General features: G+C 33.5%; 3 protein-coding genes across 3 annotated transcripts; all 3 read left to right on the top strand.

Annotated features, from left to right (window-relative positions):
• Positions 1–1,091: 1,091 nt before the first annotated feature.
• Positions 1,092–4,183, top strand: LOC123704792 (adenosine 5'-monophosphoramidase HINT3-like). The gene is made up of 5 exons (XM_045653293.1): positions 1,092–1,149; positions 1,185–1,425; positions 1,767–1,960; positions 2,519–2,656; positions 4,026–4,183. The coding sequence occupies exons 1-4, from the start codon at positions 1,123–1,125 to the stop codon at positions 2,543–2,545; spliced, it is 489 nt and encodes a 162-aa protein (XP_045509249.1). The 5' UTR covers positions 1,092–1,122; the 3' UTR covers positions 2,546–2,656; positions 4,026–4,183.
• Positions 4,184–6,048: 1,865 nt separating this feature from the next.
• Positions 6,049–7,918, top strand: LOC123704773 (motile sperm domain-containing protein 2-like). The gene has a single exon (XM_045653270.1). It carries the CDS (start codon positions 6,148–6,150, stop codon positions 7,459–7,461), a length of 1,314 nt encoding a protein of 437 aa, XP_045509226.1. The 5' UTR covers positions 6,049–6,147; the 3' UTR covers positions 7,462–7,918.
• A 5,668-nt stretch (positions 7,919–13,586) lies between these two features.
• Positions 13,587–15,392, top strand: LOC123704772 (motile sperm domain-containing protein 2-like). Its single transcript, XM_045653269.1, has one exon. The coding sequence runs from the start codon at positions 13,705–13,707 to the stop codon at positions 15,073–15,075; it is 1,371 nt and encodes a 456-aa protein (XP_045509225.1). The 5' UTR covers positions 13,587–13,704; the 3' UTR covers positions 15,076–15,392.
• The last annotated feature ends 7,092 nt before the right edge of the window (positions 15,393–22,484 follow it).

Below are 22,484 nucleotides of genomic sequence, written 5' to 3'. Positions count from 1 at the left end.
AATCAGCCAAATAATCTACAGAAAACCTGTGAAACGATGTTTTATCTTTTTTTTGTTTTCGGGAACAAATTTTACAGCGTTTTATTATCACAAGACGGCATTTTTTTACCAAAATTACAAACCCTCTTTGACGTATTGCATGACACTTTATGCGCTATAGCACTGGTGCAGCGACGTATTTGTTTTTGATTTCGTATTTTCTTTGACAAGGGCGACGGGCGGTTGTCATGCTCCATCTGTACTTTATTTTGTAATCTAAGAGTAAAAGCATGTAAAAGGCCGAAATATTACATTTATTTGGGCTTTGACCAAGTCATTATGTCAGACCTGAGGATTGACCAGCCCAACCTACGAGTGCCCGAGCTTCGGGGTTTGACTATAAGATAATTTATCTAATATAAATTTTACACGTTTGCTCAATAATAGACAATATATTAATTACTAGCTGCCGACCGCGACTCCGTCCGCGCGGAAAAATTAAGATTTTTTTTTCTACGTATTTTTCCGGGAAAAAAAGTATCCTATTTTATGCCCAGGATAATAAAGTATAATTATGCCAAGTTTCATCGAAATCGAACCGTTAGTTTTCACGTGATGTCTGAACATACAGACAGACAGACAGACAGACAAAAATTGTTTTAATCACATATTTGTGTTTGGTATCGATCCAGTAACACCGCCTGCTATTTATTTTTTCAATATTTTCAATGTACAGAATTGACCCTTCTACAGATTTATTATATATGTATAGAAGATTAATAATTATTGCATTTAAATTGTTTGATATTTGAATTAGAATTTAAATAAAGCACGATTAATATAACTTTATCTAATCAAATGAACAGAAAATAAACCAGTTCATAGCATAAAAACACAGACATAAAAATAAAGAATTGAGAATGGTGCACACTGTCTATCATAAAAAATGATGAACGCAAATTATCACTATTTTGAACTTTGGACTTGTCAATTTTATTAATAAAATCTAAAATTCAATGAATTAAACATAGAACGTTAATTTTTATGGCTGTATCCAAAAAGCATAATATAATATTATATTATCAAATATAAGTTTCTTGGCTGTACCGAATGTTATCAGTGCACAGAATAAAAATTTATGGAATGTTAAAATTTTGTCTAAAATCGTCAGTCCGCTCTACCCACCCTATATAAGTTACTCTATGGTCCGCTCAGTCGTGTTGTCTACTTCAAACTTTGTTTTGCTAAGAAAAATGAGTGCTGAAAAATCGTCTTGCATATTTTGCAACATAGTAAATAAGTTAGAAAACACCGAATTGTTGTATGAAGATGAGTTCGTTTGTGTATTTAGGGATATTAAACCGGCAAGCAAATACCATATTTTAACGGTACCAAAACGGCATATTGAAGATGCGAAAGCACTTACACCGGCTGATAAGGATTTAGGTAAGGTTTAAAAACTTGTATTAAATACCTATTTTTACAGCTTATTTACTTAAAAAAAGTATCATCTGTGTTACTTACGGTCTAGATTAGTATTCTGTTTCAAAGGGCGTTTATCACGACAGATCGATAATGAGACGAATTAACATTCGTACCTAATTATTTCTTTGATATTTTAGGAATATTTAAATGCGATTATTATAATATATACATAGATCTGACAATCCAGATAGTTGCATTACAAAGACTCTCCTATTGTGTCTGTGGTTCCGGGGCCTGAGTTATTAATATCAAACAATAAAAAAAATGTACAACTCCTTCTAAAAAATCACAAAAAATTCCAGTTGAAATGATGTTCTCCATCGCCAAAGACATGCTTGCTCAGAACAACCTGTCAATCGAAGATGCAAGATTCGGCTATCACTGGCCGCCGTTCAGGAGCGTCAGGCATTTACACCTACACACTATAGCACCAGAGTCTGAGATGGGATTCTTGTCAAAAATGGTATTCAAAAAGGATTCGTATTGGTTCGTTTCGGTAAGTATTTTTTGTGTATTTAAATCAGTTTGTAGCTTACATTTGTTTAAAAAGATTTATAAACTTCATTTTATGTATCGAGGAAGACTATAGGCTATATATCATCACGCTAAGACCAACAGCAGTGGAACCACGCAGGTAAACCTGTGAGGCACAGCTAGTTTATAATATTACCATAAGACTAAACACTACATGGTATAAAACAAATTTGATGTTGCCATTTGTCCGTCCCTATATTGTATTAAAGTTTTCAAAACTATACAAAGTATTTTGATGCGATTTTTTTATAGTAACAGATATTCTGCCCCCCCTAGCCAAGTGGCTTTCTGTTAGCGTAGCATTCAATAGAATAGACGTATCTACAGCTTACGTCAACCTCATACATTCGTAGTCTATTCTATTGAACGCTACGCTAACAGAAAGCCACTTGGCTAGGGGGGCTGAAGTAAGATTTAAGTTTTGACAATGTAAGCAAAACTGCGAGTGAAATGGTAGTAAAAAAATATTTGATATATTATGTTATCCATTCATCTAATTGTGTTTTTTTTTTCTTTTCAGCCTGACTATGTATCATCCAGGCTATAAGTGTTGCCAGGAGAGATTAGTAAATATTATATTATAGTCAATTGGTTATAACAATATAAATGATGTTGGCAACACTGCCACATAAACTTTAGGAAAATATTGATGTTATTAATTATAGTATGGGAAAATTAATTTATTCAGATCGAATAATTCGTGTAGTTTTGAAAGTTGCTACAGTTATTCCTAAAGATGTCCAGATGAATATACTAAAAGCCCCCGAGGGAGGGACACAAGCCGGCGGCGGGGGAGGGGGGGAAAGGTCTCATTTTCAAGGTTTTTGCTTGTAACTCGAAATTTTTTTCATAATATCTCTTTAGTGACTTCTACATTAATTATCTACATTAAATTTCCTATAAATTACGTCTCAACATTTTTACTGTACGATCAATACTTTAGGAGATACAGAGTATTAAAGGTAAGAAAAATAAGAAACAACATAGTTTTACAAATTTTAATTATAAAAAGAAATAACATCTTTTTTTGCACGAGTATGCCGACTTATTAGTCAAATTGTGTTTCATCTTCGTCATCTTTATCACTAACATCGATAGGGGGTCCATTAGTACAAGCTCCTAGGCAGCCGTTACAGATAAGACTACACATAATGCCCGCTTTTCGGTAACTGCATTTTCCGGAACATCCACTTTTACATCGGCAAAAAATTGAATTTAACAACGCTTCAGGAGCAGGAGGATCCAAGGTCGTGATTGGTTCTAAGTATCCATCGACTCTTCGCTTCCAACCCCATATTTCAGGAGGCAGTTGGTTCCCAAGCCACTCCTGTACTTGATGGAATACTCTGTAGGCGTGATATTTTGCTGACCCTTTGGTAGGGGGAGGGAAGAAAGATCCGGTTTGGGCTTGGTACAAGATTTCAGAAAAACTGTGAATCGATGTCTGTTGATCTCAGACTGAGTACAGGGCGCTCGGTATACTGCAAGAAACATTTTTTCTCCGGCTTCTGCTATAACCTCCTGAGTTGACGTTGGGTCATAAAATACAGTTGCTGTTTCCTTTAGTGACGGCTTTTGATCAAAAATCTTGATAATTGATGTTTTTCCCTTCCTGTAAATAGCTGAGGTTGTATCACACCTTTATCTTTGTAGCGCGACTTATCTATCATCTTAGTCAAGTCAAGTACCTATAACGATGTTGTTTCTTATTTTTATCACCTTAAGTACTATGTATCTCCTAAAGTATTGATCGTACGGTAAAAATGTTTAGACGTAATTTATAGGCAATTTAATGTTAATAATTAATGTAGAAGTCACTAAACAGATATTATGAATAATTTTCGAGTTACAAGTCAAAACCTTGAAAAAGAGACCTTTCCCCCCCTCCCCCACCGCAGGCTTGTGTCCCTCCCTCGAGGGCTTTTAGTATATTCATCGGGACACCTTTAGGAATAACTGTGGTAACTTTCAAAACTACACGAATTATTCGATCTGATCGACGATTCTGAATCTAATTTGCTGTGGCTATTATTATTTATTAAATTTTATTCCGATGAAGAATTATTATTTATAATATGTTTTGGGGTAATTTATGGGATAGAAATAATAATAAGACAGTGATGACTGTTTATATGGTTTATATCTTATTAGGCCGGTTGCAGAGCTTCACCGACCATCAGTGAGTATGTCATGAACATGAACATCGATACCAGGTGCTGGTCAGTTTACTGATACGCAGAGCACTGAATGATACAAACTGATACGCATTGACGGTCGGTCAATGCGTATCGTCAGGACCGATGGTACGCACTGATGGTCGGTGAAGCTCTGCAACCGGCCTTAAGTTATTTTGTACAAATATTATGTAGGTATGTTCAGAAATGTTTGGTTATAATCTAAGAGACCACGACGGCCAGACTTTCCTTTCTTTAGGAAAGTTGAAAGTTTCTCTGTATATGTCTCCGATACAGATAAGAATGACTAGCGATTATCAAGTCTGGGTTGTGGTTACTTTGGAAGGAAACAGGTAGTAAATGTGTATAAAATTGTAGCTAACTTTCATTATACTTTAAAAGCTAAATTTTATATATGTTACTTGGGTACGTATAAAAAGATGTTACCTCAAGAGCCGGACAGTTTTCATGGTTCTTACATCTGGCCAGACACATTTAAAAAATATCTAACATATCATCAAATTAACGTTACTACCTAAAAGTGTATCAAATATGAAATAACCCACTAAAACATTAGTTTACTATAATTAAATACTAAAAAATAATAGTATAATATATTTAATAAAGTTATTACTTATCTTTTAAGGGGACTTATGTCGATGGAATTCCTCGTATCTGGATGACTTTGTTATTGTGTCATCGGGATACATGAAATTCCATCAACATAAGTCCCCGTAAAAGATAAGTAATAACTTATTATACTATTATTTTTTAATCATTAATTATAGTAAACTAATGTTTTAGTGGGTTATTTCATATTTGATACACTTTTAGGCAGTAACGTTAATTTGATGATATGTTAGTTATTTTTTAAATGTGTCTGGCTAGATGTAAGAACCATGAAAACTGTCCGGCTCTTGAGGTAACATCTTTTTATACGTCCCCAAGTGACATATATAAAATTTAGCTTTTAAAGTATAATGAAAGTTAGCTACAATTTTATACACCTTTACTACCTGTTTCCTGCCAAAGTAACCACAACCCAGACTTGATAATCGTTAGTCGTTCTTATCTGTATCGGAGACATATACAGAGGAACTTTCAACTTTCTTAAAGAAAGGAAAGTCTGGCCGTCGTGGGCTCTTGATCTATTATTAATAATTGGTATTGCTTTTATTGTGTATCAGTGATTTTATTGGTAATGTGGTTGTTTGAATAAATAATTTATTTCAAATGTATTTTTATTAAAATTCCTTCGTCATTAAATGTTCTGTTAATTTAATTATTTTTCATTTCATGATAGAACCTAAGTAAGACATAGCAAGTTTTATTTTGTGTTTTTTCATGTAATTATCTGATGTTTTGATGATTTTTCTTGCAGTTTCATTCTAAGCAAATATTTATTAATTAAAGGACTACCTATAATATGTATAATGGTAAAAAACAAAGAAAGTAATATTAATTTCACTTGCTTTCCATCCGTTGCTTCGCCCGCGTTTTTAAAGATAAACCCGCATAGGTCCCGTCCCTGAGGGATTTCCGGGATCAAACCTATCCTATATGTGTTAATCCAAGTTACCCTCTAGCACAGAATACATAATAGTAGCTACCTCTAGGCTCTGTGTGCCAAATTTCATAGCAAACGCTTCAGTAGTATTGCGTTAAAGGGTAACAAACATCCATACATACAAATTTTCGCATTTATAATATTCACAGAACAGTAAGAACAAATAGTATGATTTTAGGACGAAAATGTAAACTTCAAAAATGACACTTGATATAACCATTGTCAATAATTATTGTCTTTCTTGTTTTTGTTTTTTCATGTTCTACGTCAATTTGATTATTTGATACGATACGAGTTATCAAGTATCAACTAGACAAATAGTGAACTTTGTGCTCAAGTAATCTAAAACTTTTTGTAAGTTGTTTTTTTACTATTTAACCTAGTATTTAGTATGATACAAGATTTAAAATGTCCAAGCTATCAGAAATAAGACTCCTTTTCGAGGCGAAACTAAAAGAAGCCGTACCAGCGCCGACATTTGATCCAAGGGACTTAGAAAGAGTTAAAAGTGATAAATACTTATACAGGGTACTTGAACACTGTTCGAACAACGTCCAATTGGCTGCAGAAATGTTGTTTAACATCATGGTGTGGAGAAAAGACAATAATGCTAATGAAGTAAACGAAAATACTGTAAACATCGACGTTCTGAAACAGGGATTGTATTTTCCACATGGTAGAGACATAGACAGTTGTATACTTCTAGTTATGCGTTCAAAACTTTACGTAAAAGGCCAAGACGTAGACGCTGTAAAAAAAGTTTTTGTATACTGGCTGGAGAGACTGGAACGTGAAGAAGGCGGGAAAAAAATTACTTTATTCTTCGACATGGACGGCTGCGGTGTGAACAATATGAACTTAAACGTAATTTCTTACATGATAAACGTTTTGAAGTGTTACTACCCAAATTTTATTAATTACGTCATAATATTTCAAATGCCGTGGATTTTATCAGCTGGTTTCAAGATCGTAAAGGAAATGTTGCCAGCGCAGGCGATTGAACGACTGCGAATGGTGAATAAAGATAAACTAAAGGACTTAGTAGCTCCTGAACAGGCGTTAGTAAGCTGGGGAGGCAAGGACACTTACCAATTCACATTTGTGCCAGAAACAAAAGGGAATGAACCAATCAAAATACAAGAAGACGATAATTACTCGCCCGGTGAGATGTTACGGTTGAAACCGACGAAAACTTTACAATTCAACTTTATAAATAACAGAATAACCGCACAACTTATAATAACAAACATGGATGATACATTAGTGGCATATAAGATTAGGACAACGGCACCTGAAAAGTACTGCGTACGGCCGAGCAGCGGCATCCTACCAACACGAGTATCGCAAAGCATAGAAATAATCATACAATCAGGGTTCGAAATCGACTCTGTCGACAAAGACAGGTTTCTTATTGTCTCTGTACATGTACCTAAAATGAATATGTCACCAAAAGAATTGAGTAGCGTTTGGAAAACTGCAGGCAGTAGTATAGACGAATATAGACTAAATTGTGCAAGCTTAAATCAAAAGATTGCATCCACAGTTAGTAAGCCGGAAGAAGTAAGAACAGTATCGATAAATTTGCAAAACGATTTTAATAAATTACGTAAAAGTCTGAACTTTGTTCAATGGCTTCAAATTGTAACTATGGTTTTAATGATCGGTAGTATTGCATTAAATGTGGTGATATACAGGAATTCTAGGCATTGTGATAAAATTTAATGTTTCTACTTACAAAAATTATATTTGTACATAAAGTAAGTTTGTATGTAATATGTTGTTTAAAAATTAAAATTGTTCAAAATGATGCAAATATATTTTCACATTTTTTATAATGAATGTGGGTCACATTTTTTATCTGTTTATCTAAAAAAGACATATTCAGCATTTAATGTATTTTTTATAATTTTTACACTCACATTGAGATTTTAAGTAATCTGACTGAATTACAATTTTAAATATCATAAATAGCTCCTTTACTATCACAACTAAAACATAGAATATAATATCATTTTATTTTTTATTAGCACTGACGAAAAATAACAATGTATACTGTATAGTCTGTCTAAAAAGTCAGTTTACATGGGAAATTTAAAGGGTAATTTTAAAACTCAACCTAGCAACACTGCAAATAATGTATTCTATATTGTAATATGTAGTTAATTTAAAATTGTAACTATTACATACGTAGTATATTATTATTAGTCTGTGCTATTACATTATATTGCATCTCATTCTCACATATAATGTGAAAAAGAGATGCAAGTATGATAAGGCATTATTTACATTATTTAAGAAACTTGATATAACTTTTTGAAGTAAAACTTCTTTATCGGGTTGGAAAAAATTTAGTGTAACATTTTTTCGTTACGCGCCATCTTTTTCATATCCCTAACATGCGTGATTCGACGTATTTCTGTAAAGTTCCATAAAGTAAATTATTTTTTGAAAAATAAGGTCATAAAGAAGTTTCACTTCTTACGTGTGTACACTAATACACGCACACTGCACACATTTTTTTATGTACATAGATCGTAGGTAGATTTTTCTTATTAAATAGTTATATGTATTAAATAATGAACAAAAGATTTTATACTAATACTAATTAATAACAAAGCCGGCTACTCACCTACCTGCCGCAGGGGCAATATTGGAACAATCTCGGTTGCACCGCGCGGCGGTCGGAGAAATTTCAGCTGCAAAATTGTCCCTACTTGCCTATGCACATCACAATTAAATTTGCAATTCCAATATTGCCCCTGCTGCAGGTAGGTGAGTAGCCGGTTTTATACCAATTAATGATTTAATATTTTTCACCGACTTCAAAAAAGAGGAGGTTATTATAACTGCAAAATAATAGAAATACAAGGTATTTTTCAATGAAAACAGAATCAAAATTATAATAAATCCTTTCAAATGTTTCAGTTCTAAAAATATCGTAAATTTATACTTATATAGTAGCCTATAGTAATAAAATTAAGAGAGCATAGCTATCTCTTTCTAATATATAATGATTACCAGTGTTAGACAAAGACAGAGGTATGATGTGACCAATTTTTATACATTATACCTGTTGAACAGAAATATAGGATAGAAATCAAATTTATTTGACAGGCACTCATATTGGTTATATCATGCAGTTACTTATTAAAAAAAAGAGCGTTTGCCGAGCATGTGTCAGAAGTGAAACTTCTATGGCAAGATTCAAAGATACCAAAATCGTCGCCTTACTCCATGACGTAACGGTATTGCCATGACGTAACCTTGATATTTTACTCTCAACGCGCCTAAAGAAGTTTCACTTCAAAATCGATTATGAATACACAAAATTACAATGTTAACTCACTGCCATATCCATATCCATTATAATATTCTAATATTTTATATAGAATTAAAGTTTGTTTATAATATTTTATATAATATAAATTGATTGGTTATATTGAATTATAAATTATTATTATACATCTTTATAGTTACTATTTTAACTTCGACATTGTTTAATTAATATTGTTGAAAGATTGCGGAGTATAATATAAAGGCCTATTCATACTAGAACGGTATCCGCTACCGCCGCGGCCGCGGTCGGTATACTCGAATCGGTATGCGATTAGAGTCTCTATAATATACTATGTAAGAGATTTAATCGCGTGCCATCGGGATACCGCTACCCACGGCGGTAGTGGATACCGCTCTAATCTGAATAGGTCCTATGAGGGTTATTAAAATTAAAAGAGCTTTCTAGGGATGTCAATTATATCGAATCTAGCCCGTGGACATATTTTTTTTAATCTTTTATTATTTAGGGATTTTTGTCCTAAAGTATCCCAATCCCATCGTACCTTGTACAAATATTAAACATCAAACTAGTGTGGTGCAGCTAGAATGCTATGAGCCAGTGGACATACTTTTTACGATAAGTTTTCTGGTATAATGTATGATTGGTAATAATTGTGAAAAGAAATCGTCAGTGCAAGCAACTTTGAAATCATAGCAATTTTTAAATTATACTTCAAATCAGAAATAGTTCTATCCTGTGGTTCTATCTGTCTGAGTGATGATAAAATGAGGTTGTTATATTCACAAAGCAATTTGACAACCCTAGTCAGATAAATTGTATTGGGTGAAAAACAATGTTGATCTTAAAAATTGTGATATATTTTAGTATGTTTATGACTATACAATTACACAGGGTGAATATTGTTGTAACATTTATGAAATATATTGTTCGATTGAGTGTTTGTGTTTTTTTTTAATCCCTAAGTATGTTAGCTGCCCCGTCAGACGTTGTTCTACCCTTTTTCTAGTTTTCTCTCCTTCCGTACCTAAAAAATAGCCGATTTGGTCGAGCCGTTTTCGAGTTTTACGTTCACCAACACATTTATCGATTCAGTAAATACATTTTAATTGTCTAGGCACCATTAGTATATTACTTTACAGTGACTAATCTAGAGGATCTATCTCTGATTTAAAAACATATAATTGCAGTATTAAATAATATATCAACCTAACTAAATTCGCGTTAATAGTACTTACATATTTATAGTTAGCACACCCTGAATCTTTATCGCCCTTTTTTTTTTTTTTTTTTTTACGTTGGGAAATGCACTTACGCTTAGATTAAGGATTGGTCTCCGCGCGCGCGCTACGACTAGATACCGCTCCACCTAAAAACAATAGCTCCGTGAGTGCGGCAACTCAGTTCTGTAGTGTGTGTAAGGCAATTTGTAAGGACGCTAGGTGACGCTAGTGTGTGTGAAGAATTGTACTGCCAGCTACATAAATTTTACCCCATAAATGGGAAATGAGCTATCTTGGAAAGAAGTTTGAAAAATATTTTTATTTCATTTTGGCCTTGCCGGGAATCGAACCCATGAACATGTGACTCAAATCCACTTGCCATTCCACTATACTATCACATAGGTTTTTTAAAAGTAAAAAAGCGGTAATAAAAAAATAACATATTATATTATATGAGTCAGTTAAACAAGGTTAAACAGAAATAAATTATTGTTATTATCATTTTTTTTATAATATGCGTTAGTAATAGTATTGAAAAAAAAAACATTATGAATAAAATAAGTTCAAATTAAAAGTGTGTTTTTGGGATATGCAGTACGGCAACACTAAATGGCGTCGTATTTTCGTAAACAACATTTTCAAAATACAGGTGAAATATCGAATAATACGATTATTTCTGATGGTACGTGATCCCAGTGTCTTTCTTATTATTTGTTGTATTTTTTTTAAACAGTTTTATGGCACAAACAGGCATTTTACTTCAGGTTTTGTCCAAAATCTTTAGAAACTATCGGTACGCCCTCTCCACACAATGCTTGTGACACGACTGGCTCGGGTACGCCGATTTCGGCGTACTTTTAGTTGCCGCATTTTTCGAGTACGCCGGCGCGGCGGTATCTAGTCGTAGCGCGCGCGGAGACCAATCCTTAATCTAAGGCACTTACGCATCCCCCTCTACAGTTTTTCTGTGTGAGGGGGTATGTGGGACTCGCAAAAGCCATACCCACTAAAACCCAACGGTGGCCACCGTTCGCCTTCGGCGGCAGGGGTTAACAGCTAGGCCTTGTACCCCCAGTCTTTATCGCCCTACGCACCAAAAGATAAAGTTGTATATTTAAAAATAGATAAGTATGAGGTGTAAAAATTAGAGATGCAACGAATAGTTGTTTGGCCGGATACCGGATACCGGATGTTCGGCCTGACCACCAGCCGAATGTTCGGTATCCGGCCGCCGAATATTCGGCTGACGGCATTTTGAGTTTCGTAGGTGCGTGTCGCGCACCAGCACGCCGCCTGTGCAGTGCAGGTTTTGACTTGATTCGTAGTGAACGTTCGCGCGGTCACAGTTCTTGGTAGAGACACTTTTATCGTGTCAGTGAAAAAAAATTTCCTTAAAAATAATAAAAAGCTTCCATTACAACTGTCTTTATTTAGATTCTATTTATAAAATCTACCAATTTTACTATCCGGTATCCGGCCTGATAGTACATTACCATCCGGTATCCGGCCGGATAGTAAAACAGGGCCGGATAAGCCGGATACCGGATAGGAACCGAATATTCGGTGCATCTCTAGTAAAAATAATCAATAATTCAATATGGGTAGGTACCCGCATTGAATTGATAAAAACATACTTACCCTACACCTACTATTATAGTACAGTATGAATTCGAACTAATATTGTAAAATCGAGGATAAATCAATATATATCGATAGGAATTTTGTAGGTAGAGAAGTCTATTTAAAAGCATAGTGCGCGGGCGGCAAAGTTTTAGAACTAGGTACATGTACTTTCACATATGGATGGCAAAAATCAGTGCAATATGAAATAAAAAATGCACTTTTCATTTTTTATGCTTCAGCGAAAAAGCTTTAGTTATTTAAATAATTAAAACTAGTGGCGCCATCTACAATAATATCCTGTATCATTTATTTTATATCAGAGACATCTAGTGGAGACTAGAAGAATCGAAATTTATGATGACTACAGCCTCCTTCTAATATATATGATCAGTAATTTTATGCTATAGAAAACAACGCCATCTATTAGAATCTGGTAGTAATTCTTGTGCAATTAGTTATTACTAGTCATCGCTAGATGTCACAGTAATAAAATATAATAATTCTGATATTGATGTAGATGGTGCTAGTAGTTTGTATATTATTGTGATATATTATATATATATATATATTTAAATAAATATATAAGTTTGCAGTTATATCAATATTTAAATAACCATCGAAAAATTTAAGTATATATACATTTTTTTCTTAGTACTTTAAAGTGTTAGCATTATATTTCATGAGTTACCGTATAATATTGAAATTAAATACAGCGCCATCTATTAGAGATAAGATGTAGTCATTATTAATTTCGATTCTTCTGTATTCACCACTAGATGTCTCTGATACAAAGTATATTTTAACCCGCAATACTTAGGGTGGACATCACGTAATTTGTACTGTGAGTTATGGGGAGTAGAGAAATATTTTTTTATTAGTTTTAAATTTTTATTATGCCATAACGTTAGTTCGTGGCTTGTTCTCAATTGTTTGCGATAAATAATCGTTTGTTCGTTAATTGTTTATTAACAATAAATAAAATAAAAATATACTGTTTGGTTGGCCCCCCACATTCAAAATTATTAATATTTTGTTCCATTATTAGTTTAAAAACATTTATTATCGTTTGTTCTTCAATAAATAACGTTTTTTCGAACATTTTAATTGCCGTTTTATTGTTTAATTTGCAATTTTTAATTATTATGTGACATAAGCTTGCTCGAGCCGTCCGTGTACGGCGCTCAGCCGTTAACTGCTCGAGCGGTCCGTTTATTGCCGCCCTAACAAAGAAATTGTGGGACCTTAAAGGACCTAACGGAGACCTATCGATTAAGGTCATTTTAGACCTAACATTCTATGGATGAGGTGCTAAAGTGTACTTTTTTATTCCCAAAATTTAAAAAATTATTTATAAAAAAACTAAAGGGGACCTAACAAAAAAATTGTGAGACCTTAAAGGACCTAATGGAGACCTATCGATTAAGGTCATTTTCGATCCAAAATTCCATTAATGGGGTGCTAAATTTGCATTGGTGTTATGAACCCGCATGAATAAAACTCTCTCATTTATTTAATTTTAATCTTTTGACTACAACTGAGTTACGATTTAAAAATGCATATAAGTTATAGCAACAGGTTTTTGTATGGTTTGTATATTATCAGCCAATATTATCAGCACAATAATTATCAGTTATGCAATGTGTCCACAGAAAACGGAACGTAACCTTTTGTTACCAAAATATGGAAATTGATATCTGAATGTCATTTTTGAAATGTCATAACAGTCGTGAATCGTGATTCAATTTGTGTCCCCCAGTGTCCCCTATTGATTTTAACAAGTGTATCCTGTGATTTCAGTAAAATTAATTATTAGAACAACCAGTCATGTCTTCTATAACGGATGTAAGAACTATATTCAACAGCAAATTGAGCGAAAATCCGGACCATGGTTTTCATCCCTTAGATCTAGACAGAGTTAAGGACGAAAAATACATCACCCGGGTTTTGAAACATTCCAACGAGGATGCGAAGGAAGCTGCTGATATGCTCTGGGAGATATTCACGTGGAGGAAAACAACCGGCGCGAATGATATTAACGAAAGTAACATTAAAATGGACTTTGTACAAGAGGGCGTAATATTTCCACACAGTCGGGACGTTGATGGTTGTCTATTGCTCATAATCAAGTCGAAAAAACACGTGAAAGGCGTCAAAGACTTCGAGGAGATCAAAAGAATCATCATATACTGGTTCGATCGTATGGAACGCGAGGAAAATGGTAATAAAATATCGTTGTTTTTCGATATGGAGGGCTGTGGGCTGAGTAATATGGATATGGAATTGATTCAGTACTTGATATCTCTATTTAAGCATTATTACCCTTATTTCTTGAACTACATTATAATATATCAAATGCCATGGGTGTTGTCTGCTGCGTTTAAAATTGTCAAGTCGTTGCTTCCAGCACAAGCCATTGAAAAGTTGAAGAATGTAAATAAAGATTCGCTTAAGAACTTTGTGCCTCCCGAGCAAGCTTTAACATGCTGGGGCGGCCAGGACAATTACGTTTTTGAGTTTGTACCTGAAAATAGAAGTACACCAGAACATACACCGAAAAAAGTCACATTTGCCGAACAAAATGACATTCACTCATCTACTCCAGCTGGTGAAATGCTGCGAATCAATCCTAACAATTTAATCGTGTTTAAAAACGAAAATGATGATATCACCGGCCAGTTCACAATAACAAACAACGATGCAGGGGCTGTATCATTTAAAATACGCACGACATCCCCAGAGAAATTCCGTGTACGGCCTAGCTCAGGAATTCTAGGTGTAGGAGCGTCACAGACAGTCATGATTGTTGTACAACCTGGTTTTCAACTAAAAAATGTATCAAAGGACATGTTTTTAGTCATGTGTATGCAGATACCGAAAACAGATTTATCTCAAAAGGAACTCAGCGAGATATGGCAAAATTCGTCTGGAAACAAAGTCGACGAATACAGACTAAAATGCCAGTTTCCAGTAAAAGAGACGAAGAATGGTAACGTAGTTGAGAAAACCGATAAATATGATTCGGTAACAAATGCATTGAACAATTTGCAAATGAACTACGAGATTCTGCACAAGCAAGTCGAGAAGTTAAAGATATTTCAGTTTTTAACTCTAATGCTGTCAATTGTTGCTGTTGTTTTAGGATATTTAGTGTATATGAATACGTATGAAACTGATAGGTACTGTGAACAAATTTAAAATTTTGTATACAAGTATATTAAAAGTAAAAAGCTGTAGATAGGTTGTCTCTTTTCCACATATAGTATTTGGATCTTGCCATCTCCCTTTGACGTTTAATTGTGTGTGCGTAAGTGTCTATTGAAGATCGAATGTTAGGTAACCTATATACACCTTTTTACATATAACATTGGATACAGTTTTGTAGTATATGTATAGTAAAAAGTTGGCGTTGATTGATAACATTCCTTGTATAAGCAATTATTTAGTTTTACATTTTTGGGCCACTTGTTTAAAATTTTCGATATATTAACTGTTTTATAAACAGAATTAAAACTGTTGTAACGTAATGGCACCGAATACCGACCACTGATTGATACGGCTAAATGAATCCTTTAAAAGATAAATTAAATACTCTAGAGGTCATAAGAAAAAATGATATTATGAAAGATTACGAACTTATATTTTAAAATATGCACATAATTGTATTTCATAATGGCTTTTTATTACCTAAATTTGGATTTTAACTGTCACGACTGGAAATTAACTGAAAGCACCATTTTCCGACCGACTGAGTACAAATACACGTGTTTCCGACCACTGAGTAGCTAGATTCCGACCAGTCAAATATTTTCTACTAAAATCAACTTTATGATGATAGAAATACAATGGAAATTCGTAAAAACCCGTTTCGTCTTTTCACTGCATCACGCGTGGACCGATTTCGATAATTCTTTTTTTATTATATTACTTGAAGTACGAGGATGGTTCTTATGGAGAGATATTTTAAATATGTACCACGGGCGAAGCCGGGGCGGACCGCTAGTTTTAAATAATATTTGAGCATTTATTATAATAACAAAAACTAACTCTATGTTAGACTGTAGTAGTTTAAAATTACATTTACTCAAACTCAAACTCATAAATGCCTCACTGGTCATCCACACTAATGAGAATACTTCAGCCTCTTTTTTATCACTCATGATGATGACCTGAAATAAACGCATGCAATTTCACTCAAGCACAGCGCAAGCAAAAGCAACCCAGTTGGACGGAAACAGGGAAATATATCGCACCTAGATTCCGACCAAACCTAAATTTGCTTAATAAAGCCTCTAAACCGAAATTGATATTCATTTTTAGTTCATTTCTATTTCATATGTACACTTATAAAGATCTCACAATTTCGTAGTTATGCAATTATGTGTCATAAACGTAAAATATAGGGGTTTTAAACCAGACCGGTCTTTGTAAATGAATAACGAAAAAATCAAAAAAGAGAGTCAGTTAAAACGTATATTACAAATAATCCATTAAAGTTAGCATTGGTCGCATACAGGTGTAGTATATAAGCATAGCGTTTAGAATAAATAACTTAATACGAAACCTCCACAAAACAACATGCATAATAGATAATTACCTTCTTTTACAAAGTGCGAAATTCCGTTTACCGACCGATTCGGTCGGATTTCGGAATGTTGTTATTTTGAAAAGCTCCTCATTCCGTCCATAATTATTTGTCCAAAAAAACCTATAAAAACACGCTATCTTTGCATGTATATTTTAAAATCAATAATTTAAAAGACCAATAAAACGTTCAAAGTAAATTAACCACAAACTTACCAGAGTATTTAGCGTAAAAATCCAAATGTTTATTTTCACCGTTTTATGTTTTTTTCGCATTCAATTCAATACAAACTACACCCTCGCCTAGCTTTTCTTGGATTGACGAAATGTCGGTTAAAATTTGAAACCCAATTTTGGACAGATGACGTACGATAAGTGATTGAATCGAAAGCCTTCAGTTTCACGAGTGTCACGCGTATTTTAAACGTTTTATCAAATAAAAATCAAAATGGTCGGATAGAGGAGGCTAGTCGGAAACCGGTGCCGTTACGTTACTTGATATAAAAAATTAATGTTTTAAAAATGGCTTTTTTAACTATAAAATACTGAAATAAGCTTTGTATTAACTTAACGGTCTTATTAATAAAAAGTTAAACAATGGATAAATTTCTACCATTTTCTACCATAGCTGCGTCCTGCTCTTGCTCACATGAAACGTCAATCATAAAACGAGACAGGCTATTGCAATAACTAATCCATTGCAAAGCGAATGGGTAACATTTTATCAGTGACCGTTAGTATTTATGAGGGTAAAAGTTTTGCCGCGTTTTATGACAATAGGGCACAGATTGTGTTATTTTATCTGTCCTTGTGAATCATATCAAAAAATGATAATTGAATACAAGATATTTTAAAACCAAGCTCTCTTATGCTAATTATTGTTTAAGATATTTTTAATTTATTATACAATGTAAGAAAAATGTTTTGTAAGAAACATTTAAAGTAAAATACGTAAAACTCGTAAAAATTTTCGTCATTCCTATAAATTTTCCTATTGTATGAAATTTTCCGATGAAAAATCTGTATGGAAATTGATATCTATTCTTTATAATTAAAGATAAGAATTAAGTTGTAAGTGCGAGTGGGACAACATGATCGTGCCATTTCTGTTTCACAAATGCGATTTTTTTCCACCAAATTTAATAATAAAAGTTGTCTCGAAAAATGTAGGTTTTATAAGTATGTTTTTAATTAAGGCTCTTATATAAAAAAGGCCTACTCAAGTTATTTAATGTGTAACATTTGTTTATCTGTTACTGTTAAACCAATTTTGATGCGATTTTGAAACAAAGTCAAAGCTATGTACATAATATGCATGAAAATATCAAAAAATTTAAAATTGTGTTATTATTTTATTTATTATATTTAATTAAGTGTCTCACTAGTGTAGAGATGGTTTTATTTATTTTAAAGGTGGTTTTCTCTAAATGTAAAGAGAGAATTTAGTTCAATATCACATAAAACGGGTTTTAATCACAAAGTTTTAAAATTATTTGGATATAGGGTTGCACCTTTTCATTTGCATAATATTGTTTACTTTTTTTTACTTCATCAAAATCTGTTTAGCCTTTTAATGTGTCTGAAACACACACACATTATCGTACGGGAGCTAGCAACGTTTAAAAAAAGTCATTTTAGTATAGTTGGGTTTTTGATATACTGTTTCTCTTGCTATTTCGGTTAGAGTCCGGGCTGTCTGGCTGGCCGCAGTGGTTGCGTTTATTAGATCTCTTCATTCATCTTGATAGAATTTCATTTATTTCGATGACATTTTAATTATTTTAAATAAAAAATTGTGTCTGGCACCTATTTAACAACGAAAAAAACGTCTTGCAATAAAAAATTTTTGTCTGATGGATCTATCTAAAGGCAAAAGATTAAAAATTACGCGTTAAAAAATGACTTTAAATTAAGGATATTTTCCTGTGCCGATAAGATGCGCACTAATAAACGCAACCACTGCGGCCAGCCAGACAGCCCGGACTCTAACCGAAATAGCAAGAGGAACAGTTTATCAAAGAACCAACTATACTTAAATTCTCTCTTGTCAACGTTGCTACCTCCTATACGATTACTTCGTATTTAAAATTAAAAATTACTTCAGTCTTTGTTTTTTTAATTTATTTTTCGGTCTTTTTTTCATCTGTCAACCCTCTTCATATAATTATTGTTTAAAATTATGTATATAATATTAATTTATAAAAATACTTGTAAAATTTAGAAGTAATACGTTAACTTTGTAAAACTTTTAATAAAGGAATTTATGGTTGTATGTCTGTTTGTTTCCATTTTTATTCGCCCTTGATTTTATATTGTAACAAGCTGCGCTTCGCGATTTCACCCGCGTGGCTTAGCTCCTGTTGGTCTTAGCGTGATGATATATAGCCTATAGCCTTCCTCGATAAATGGGCTGTCTAACACCGAAATAATTTTTCAAATCGGACCAGTAATTCCTGAGATTAGTTCTTTCAAACAAACAAACTCTTAAGATATTATTATAATAAGTAGTATAAATTTAAGACTGCCTGTGCCGGGTGCCCTGAGGTTTTATAGATGATATTATATATTCTATATAGCCTTCCTCGATAAATGGACTATATAACAGTCAAATAATTTTTCAAATCGGACCAGTAGTTCCTGAGATTACCGCGTTCAATCAAACAAACTCGTCAGTTTTATAATATTAGTACCTATCTATAGATTCTCTATATACATATTATAATTTATATTTAATCAAAGAGTTTTCTCAATATATTAATTAATACATAACAATTACGTCCATAAAGCAGATTGCAGAAATTATTGATTAGACCTTGATACAAGATTAATGTACTATGGCTCTCACGCGACAACGTAGAAGCCACGCGAGCGCCTGGAATGGAAGGCTAGTTCATAATTATTATGTTACAAAACCTAAATGCTATGAAAATTTGATGAAAAAACAGCTTCTAAAAATAGGCTTAGATATATAAAACCACCTACGTAAGGGCAGTAGGAGATTTTGATGCAGTTTTTAAATAAAGTGGTTCTCGAGGAAGGTTTAATACAAGATTTGTTAAAAATTATGTTTTATATAACAAGCAAAAGGCTTTAATATAGTAGTTAGTGTTATAAATAAATAAAAGAAATAAAGAAAGAAAAGACATTTAATTCAACAACCCTGAAAAAATGCGAGTATGTAACGATTTCATCATTTCATGGTATAATTTTTGTCGTTAGTAGAATAGTGAGATAGTTATATAGGCTACTTTTTACCGGGGGTAAGACATACCTATCTATCCCATTGAAAATCCTAAAAAAGACTATTTGAAACACCTCAACTTTTAAGTTTTATTAATTGCGATAGATGGCGTTTTACTATAAAATATGTGTCATCAAATGGACATAACTCATAAATCATAATATTGTAGGTACATAAAGTTCAGGATACATCGCCCATTTTTGCAAGTGACTACTATCAAGCTAATTTTCCGTTTGTAGCTTTATTTTGATGAGACGCCCAATAATTTCGTGTACGAAAGTCTCGATTGTGGTAGCTAACAGAGATAACAAGGATAAAAATTTTTGATTTGATGGTTCTCAAATATTTATTACTTAGTCTGTGTTATTACTAACTGAATGAATTTTTTTTTGTTCAATCTCAAGATAATTACCTAAATTATTCGAAAAAATATTTGTCCTACAAAATATAAGGTTTGTTCAAAGAGTCCCCCTTTCCAAAGTGTATCGATAACGAGGTCATCATAAATGATTACTAACAAGCTGATTTTTTTGTTTTCACTTAGTTAATGTTTATATAATTCAACAGACATATTGTCCTACAAATTGCGTAATAAATATTTGAGAACCATCAAATCAAAAAATTTTATCCTTGTTATCTCTGTTAGCTACCACAATCGAGAGTTTCGTACACGAAATTATTCGGTGTCTCATCAAAATAAAGCTACAAACGGAAAATCAGCTTGATAGTAGTCACTTGCAAAAATGGGCGATGTATCCTGAACTAATAGAACCACAGACTAATAATAATATACTACGATAGAACTATATCTCGATATAGTCAGGCGCGGACGAAGCCGCGGCTACTGTTAGTATCAAAATATTACACGCTTGAGTAATTGCGTGTGAAAAAAAAATCACTTGGTATGATAGAATTGATTAATTATTATTGATGGCAAATGTACAGATACGCTATACACCACTATTTTTTAATCAGTACATAAAATTTTACAGGGTGTTAAGTACCTTTAACCAATCATATTTATGTAAGAAATAATTAAAAACACTAACAAACAGAAATGTCCCAAAATTGTCCACATAAATATGTAAAAATTGTTAAACCTATTCTTAGTCAATGACCCACACTAGGTATTGTGTTGTAATTTTCTAGCGTACGATTTCGAATAGGTCCGCTGGACAGCTCCATTGATAAATTCCGGCAAACTCGCGTCGAAGCTCGCCATCCTTCACCCCGCCACCCCCTTTCCCTCTGTGGCCTGCGCCCGCGTCGCACTTCGCAGTTCGCAGTTCGCAGTTCGCACCCCAACGCCGAACGCGTTGCGACAACGGACAAACAGTGCCTAATTGTTAGCGGAAGTGAAAACTTGCTTTTTTTCGTCGCGTTTGTTTACGTTTTTCCTGGTACAATATCATATCAATTCATATCACGCGATTATGTACTTATGCTTCGTGCGTTCTTTTTGAGTGGAGAAAATGCGAGTGCAGCAGTACGTATGTACAGATAATAGTACCCGAGTCCCGAACGCTCGATCGCCAAATGTACGAACCGTCGTGGTAAATGCTTACCAGCAGGCGTTGTCACAAAATGCTAACGTGTAATGTACTAGCGTATTTTTAAGAGGATCGACGTAGTACGAATGTCGAATAACGCTGCGGTTCATGAATTTCTCACAGCGGAGTTTGGAAGTCAGTGGATCGGTCGAGGCGGGCCTGCTGCTTGGCCTCCTCGCTCACCTGATCTCACACCCTTGGACCTCTTTTTGTGGAGTGAAATTAAGTGAACAAAAGTGAGCCGGTTAGTGTCGAACAATAATTAAAACAGCGCATATTGGATGAAGTGAAAAGACAAAAAAACATACCTACTTACTTCTCTCGTTAAAAAACAATTTAATAAAACGTGCACGTCTGTGTATTGATAATGGTGGTGGACATTTTGAAGGACAATTTTATTATTGAAATACTTGTAAGTTGTAAGGTTAGTTAAGATAATTGTCAATACCAGCTGATTCTAACTTCACACGCCAAAATCGTTTTTTCTTTCAATACAGATTAGGTATTGTAAAAACAGCTGATTCTAATTTCTTAAACACGCCAAAATCGTTTTTTCTTTCAATACAGAGTAGGTATTGTAAAAAACAGCTGGTTCTAACTTCTTAAACACGCCAAAATCCTAAGTTCAATACAGATTAGGTAGGTATTGTAAAAAACAGCTGATTCTAACTTCTTAATTTATACGACAAAATTCGATTTTGATATTGTTTGTTTTGTAATTGCATACCTATGTACCTATTTAATTTATTGTAAAAAAGTAATTATTCCGGTCCTAAGCCCGGATGAAGTATGAAGGGGAGATTTGAATTTAGGAAATTAAAATAAATAAAGTTAGTAACTACATCTCTTGTTTCATTTTATTGCCCAAGGTTAGGTAATACTATCAATGAATAAGTGAATGAACTCTGCAATGTGTCTATGATTTTAGTGAGACTTTCTTAAATAAACAAATGAATATATCTTTGCTATCTATCGATATTATGTAATTCTAACATCATGATCACGATAATAAAGTATTCGCTAACATGTCCTTAAAGTTTTTGTACTGATTTAAAAATAGTGGTGTATTTATTTGCAGTTCGCGGTACGCGGTTCTACCCGCATAGCTCCGCTCCTATTTCTCGATATTCATTCCTGCCTTCCTCGATAAATAGGCTATACCTACTGATATTGTACACTGAAATAATTTTTCATATTGGATAAGATAAGTAGTAAGAACAAACTCTAGAGTC

This window comes from Colias croceus, chromosome 30 (genome assembly GCF_905220415.1).
Source record: "Colias croceus chromosome 30, ilColCroc2.1".
NCBI classification, from domain to species: Eukaryota; Metazoa; Arthropoda; class Insecta; order Lepidoptera; family Pieridae; genus Colias; species Colias croceus.
Note: the sequence above shows the minus strand (reverse complement) of the source record. Positions and strands in the feature narration are given on the sequence as shown.

Coding starts and splice junctions, on each gene's coding strand:
- LOC123704792 (XM_045653293.1), top strand. CDS start 1,123: ATGTTAAAATTTTGTCTAAAATCGTCA. Junction 1,150..1,184: donor AATTTTGTCTAAAATCGTCA/GTCCGCTCTACC, acceptor AGTTACTCTATG/GTCCGCTCAGTCGTGTTGTC. Junction 1,961..2,518: donor ATTCGTATTGGTTCGTTTCG/GTAAGTATTTTT, acceptor TTTTCTTTTCAG/CCTGACTATGTATCATCCAG.
- LOC123704773 (XM_045653270.1), top strand. CDS start 6,148: ATGTCCAAGCTATCAGAAATAAGACTCCTTTTCGAGGCGAAACTAAAA.
- LOC123704772 (XM_045653269.1), top strand. CDS start 13,705: ATGTCTTCTATAACGGATGTAAGAACTATATTCAACAGCAAATTGAGC.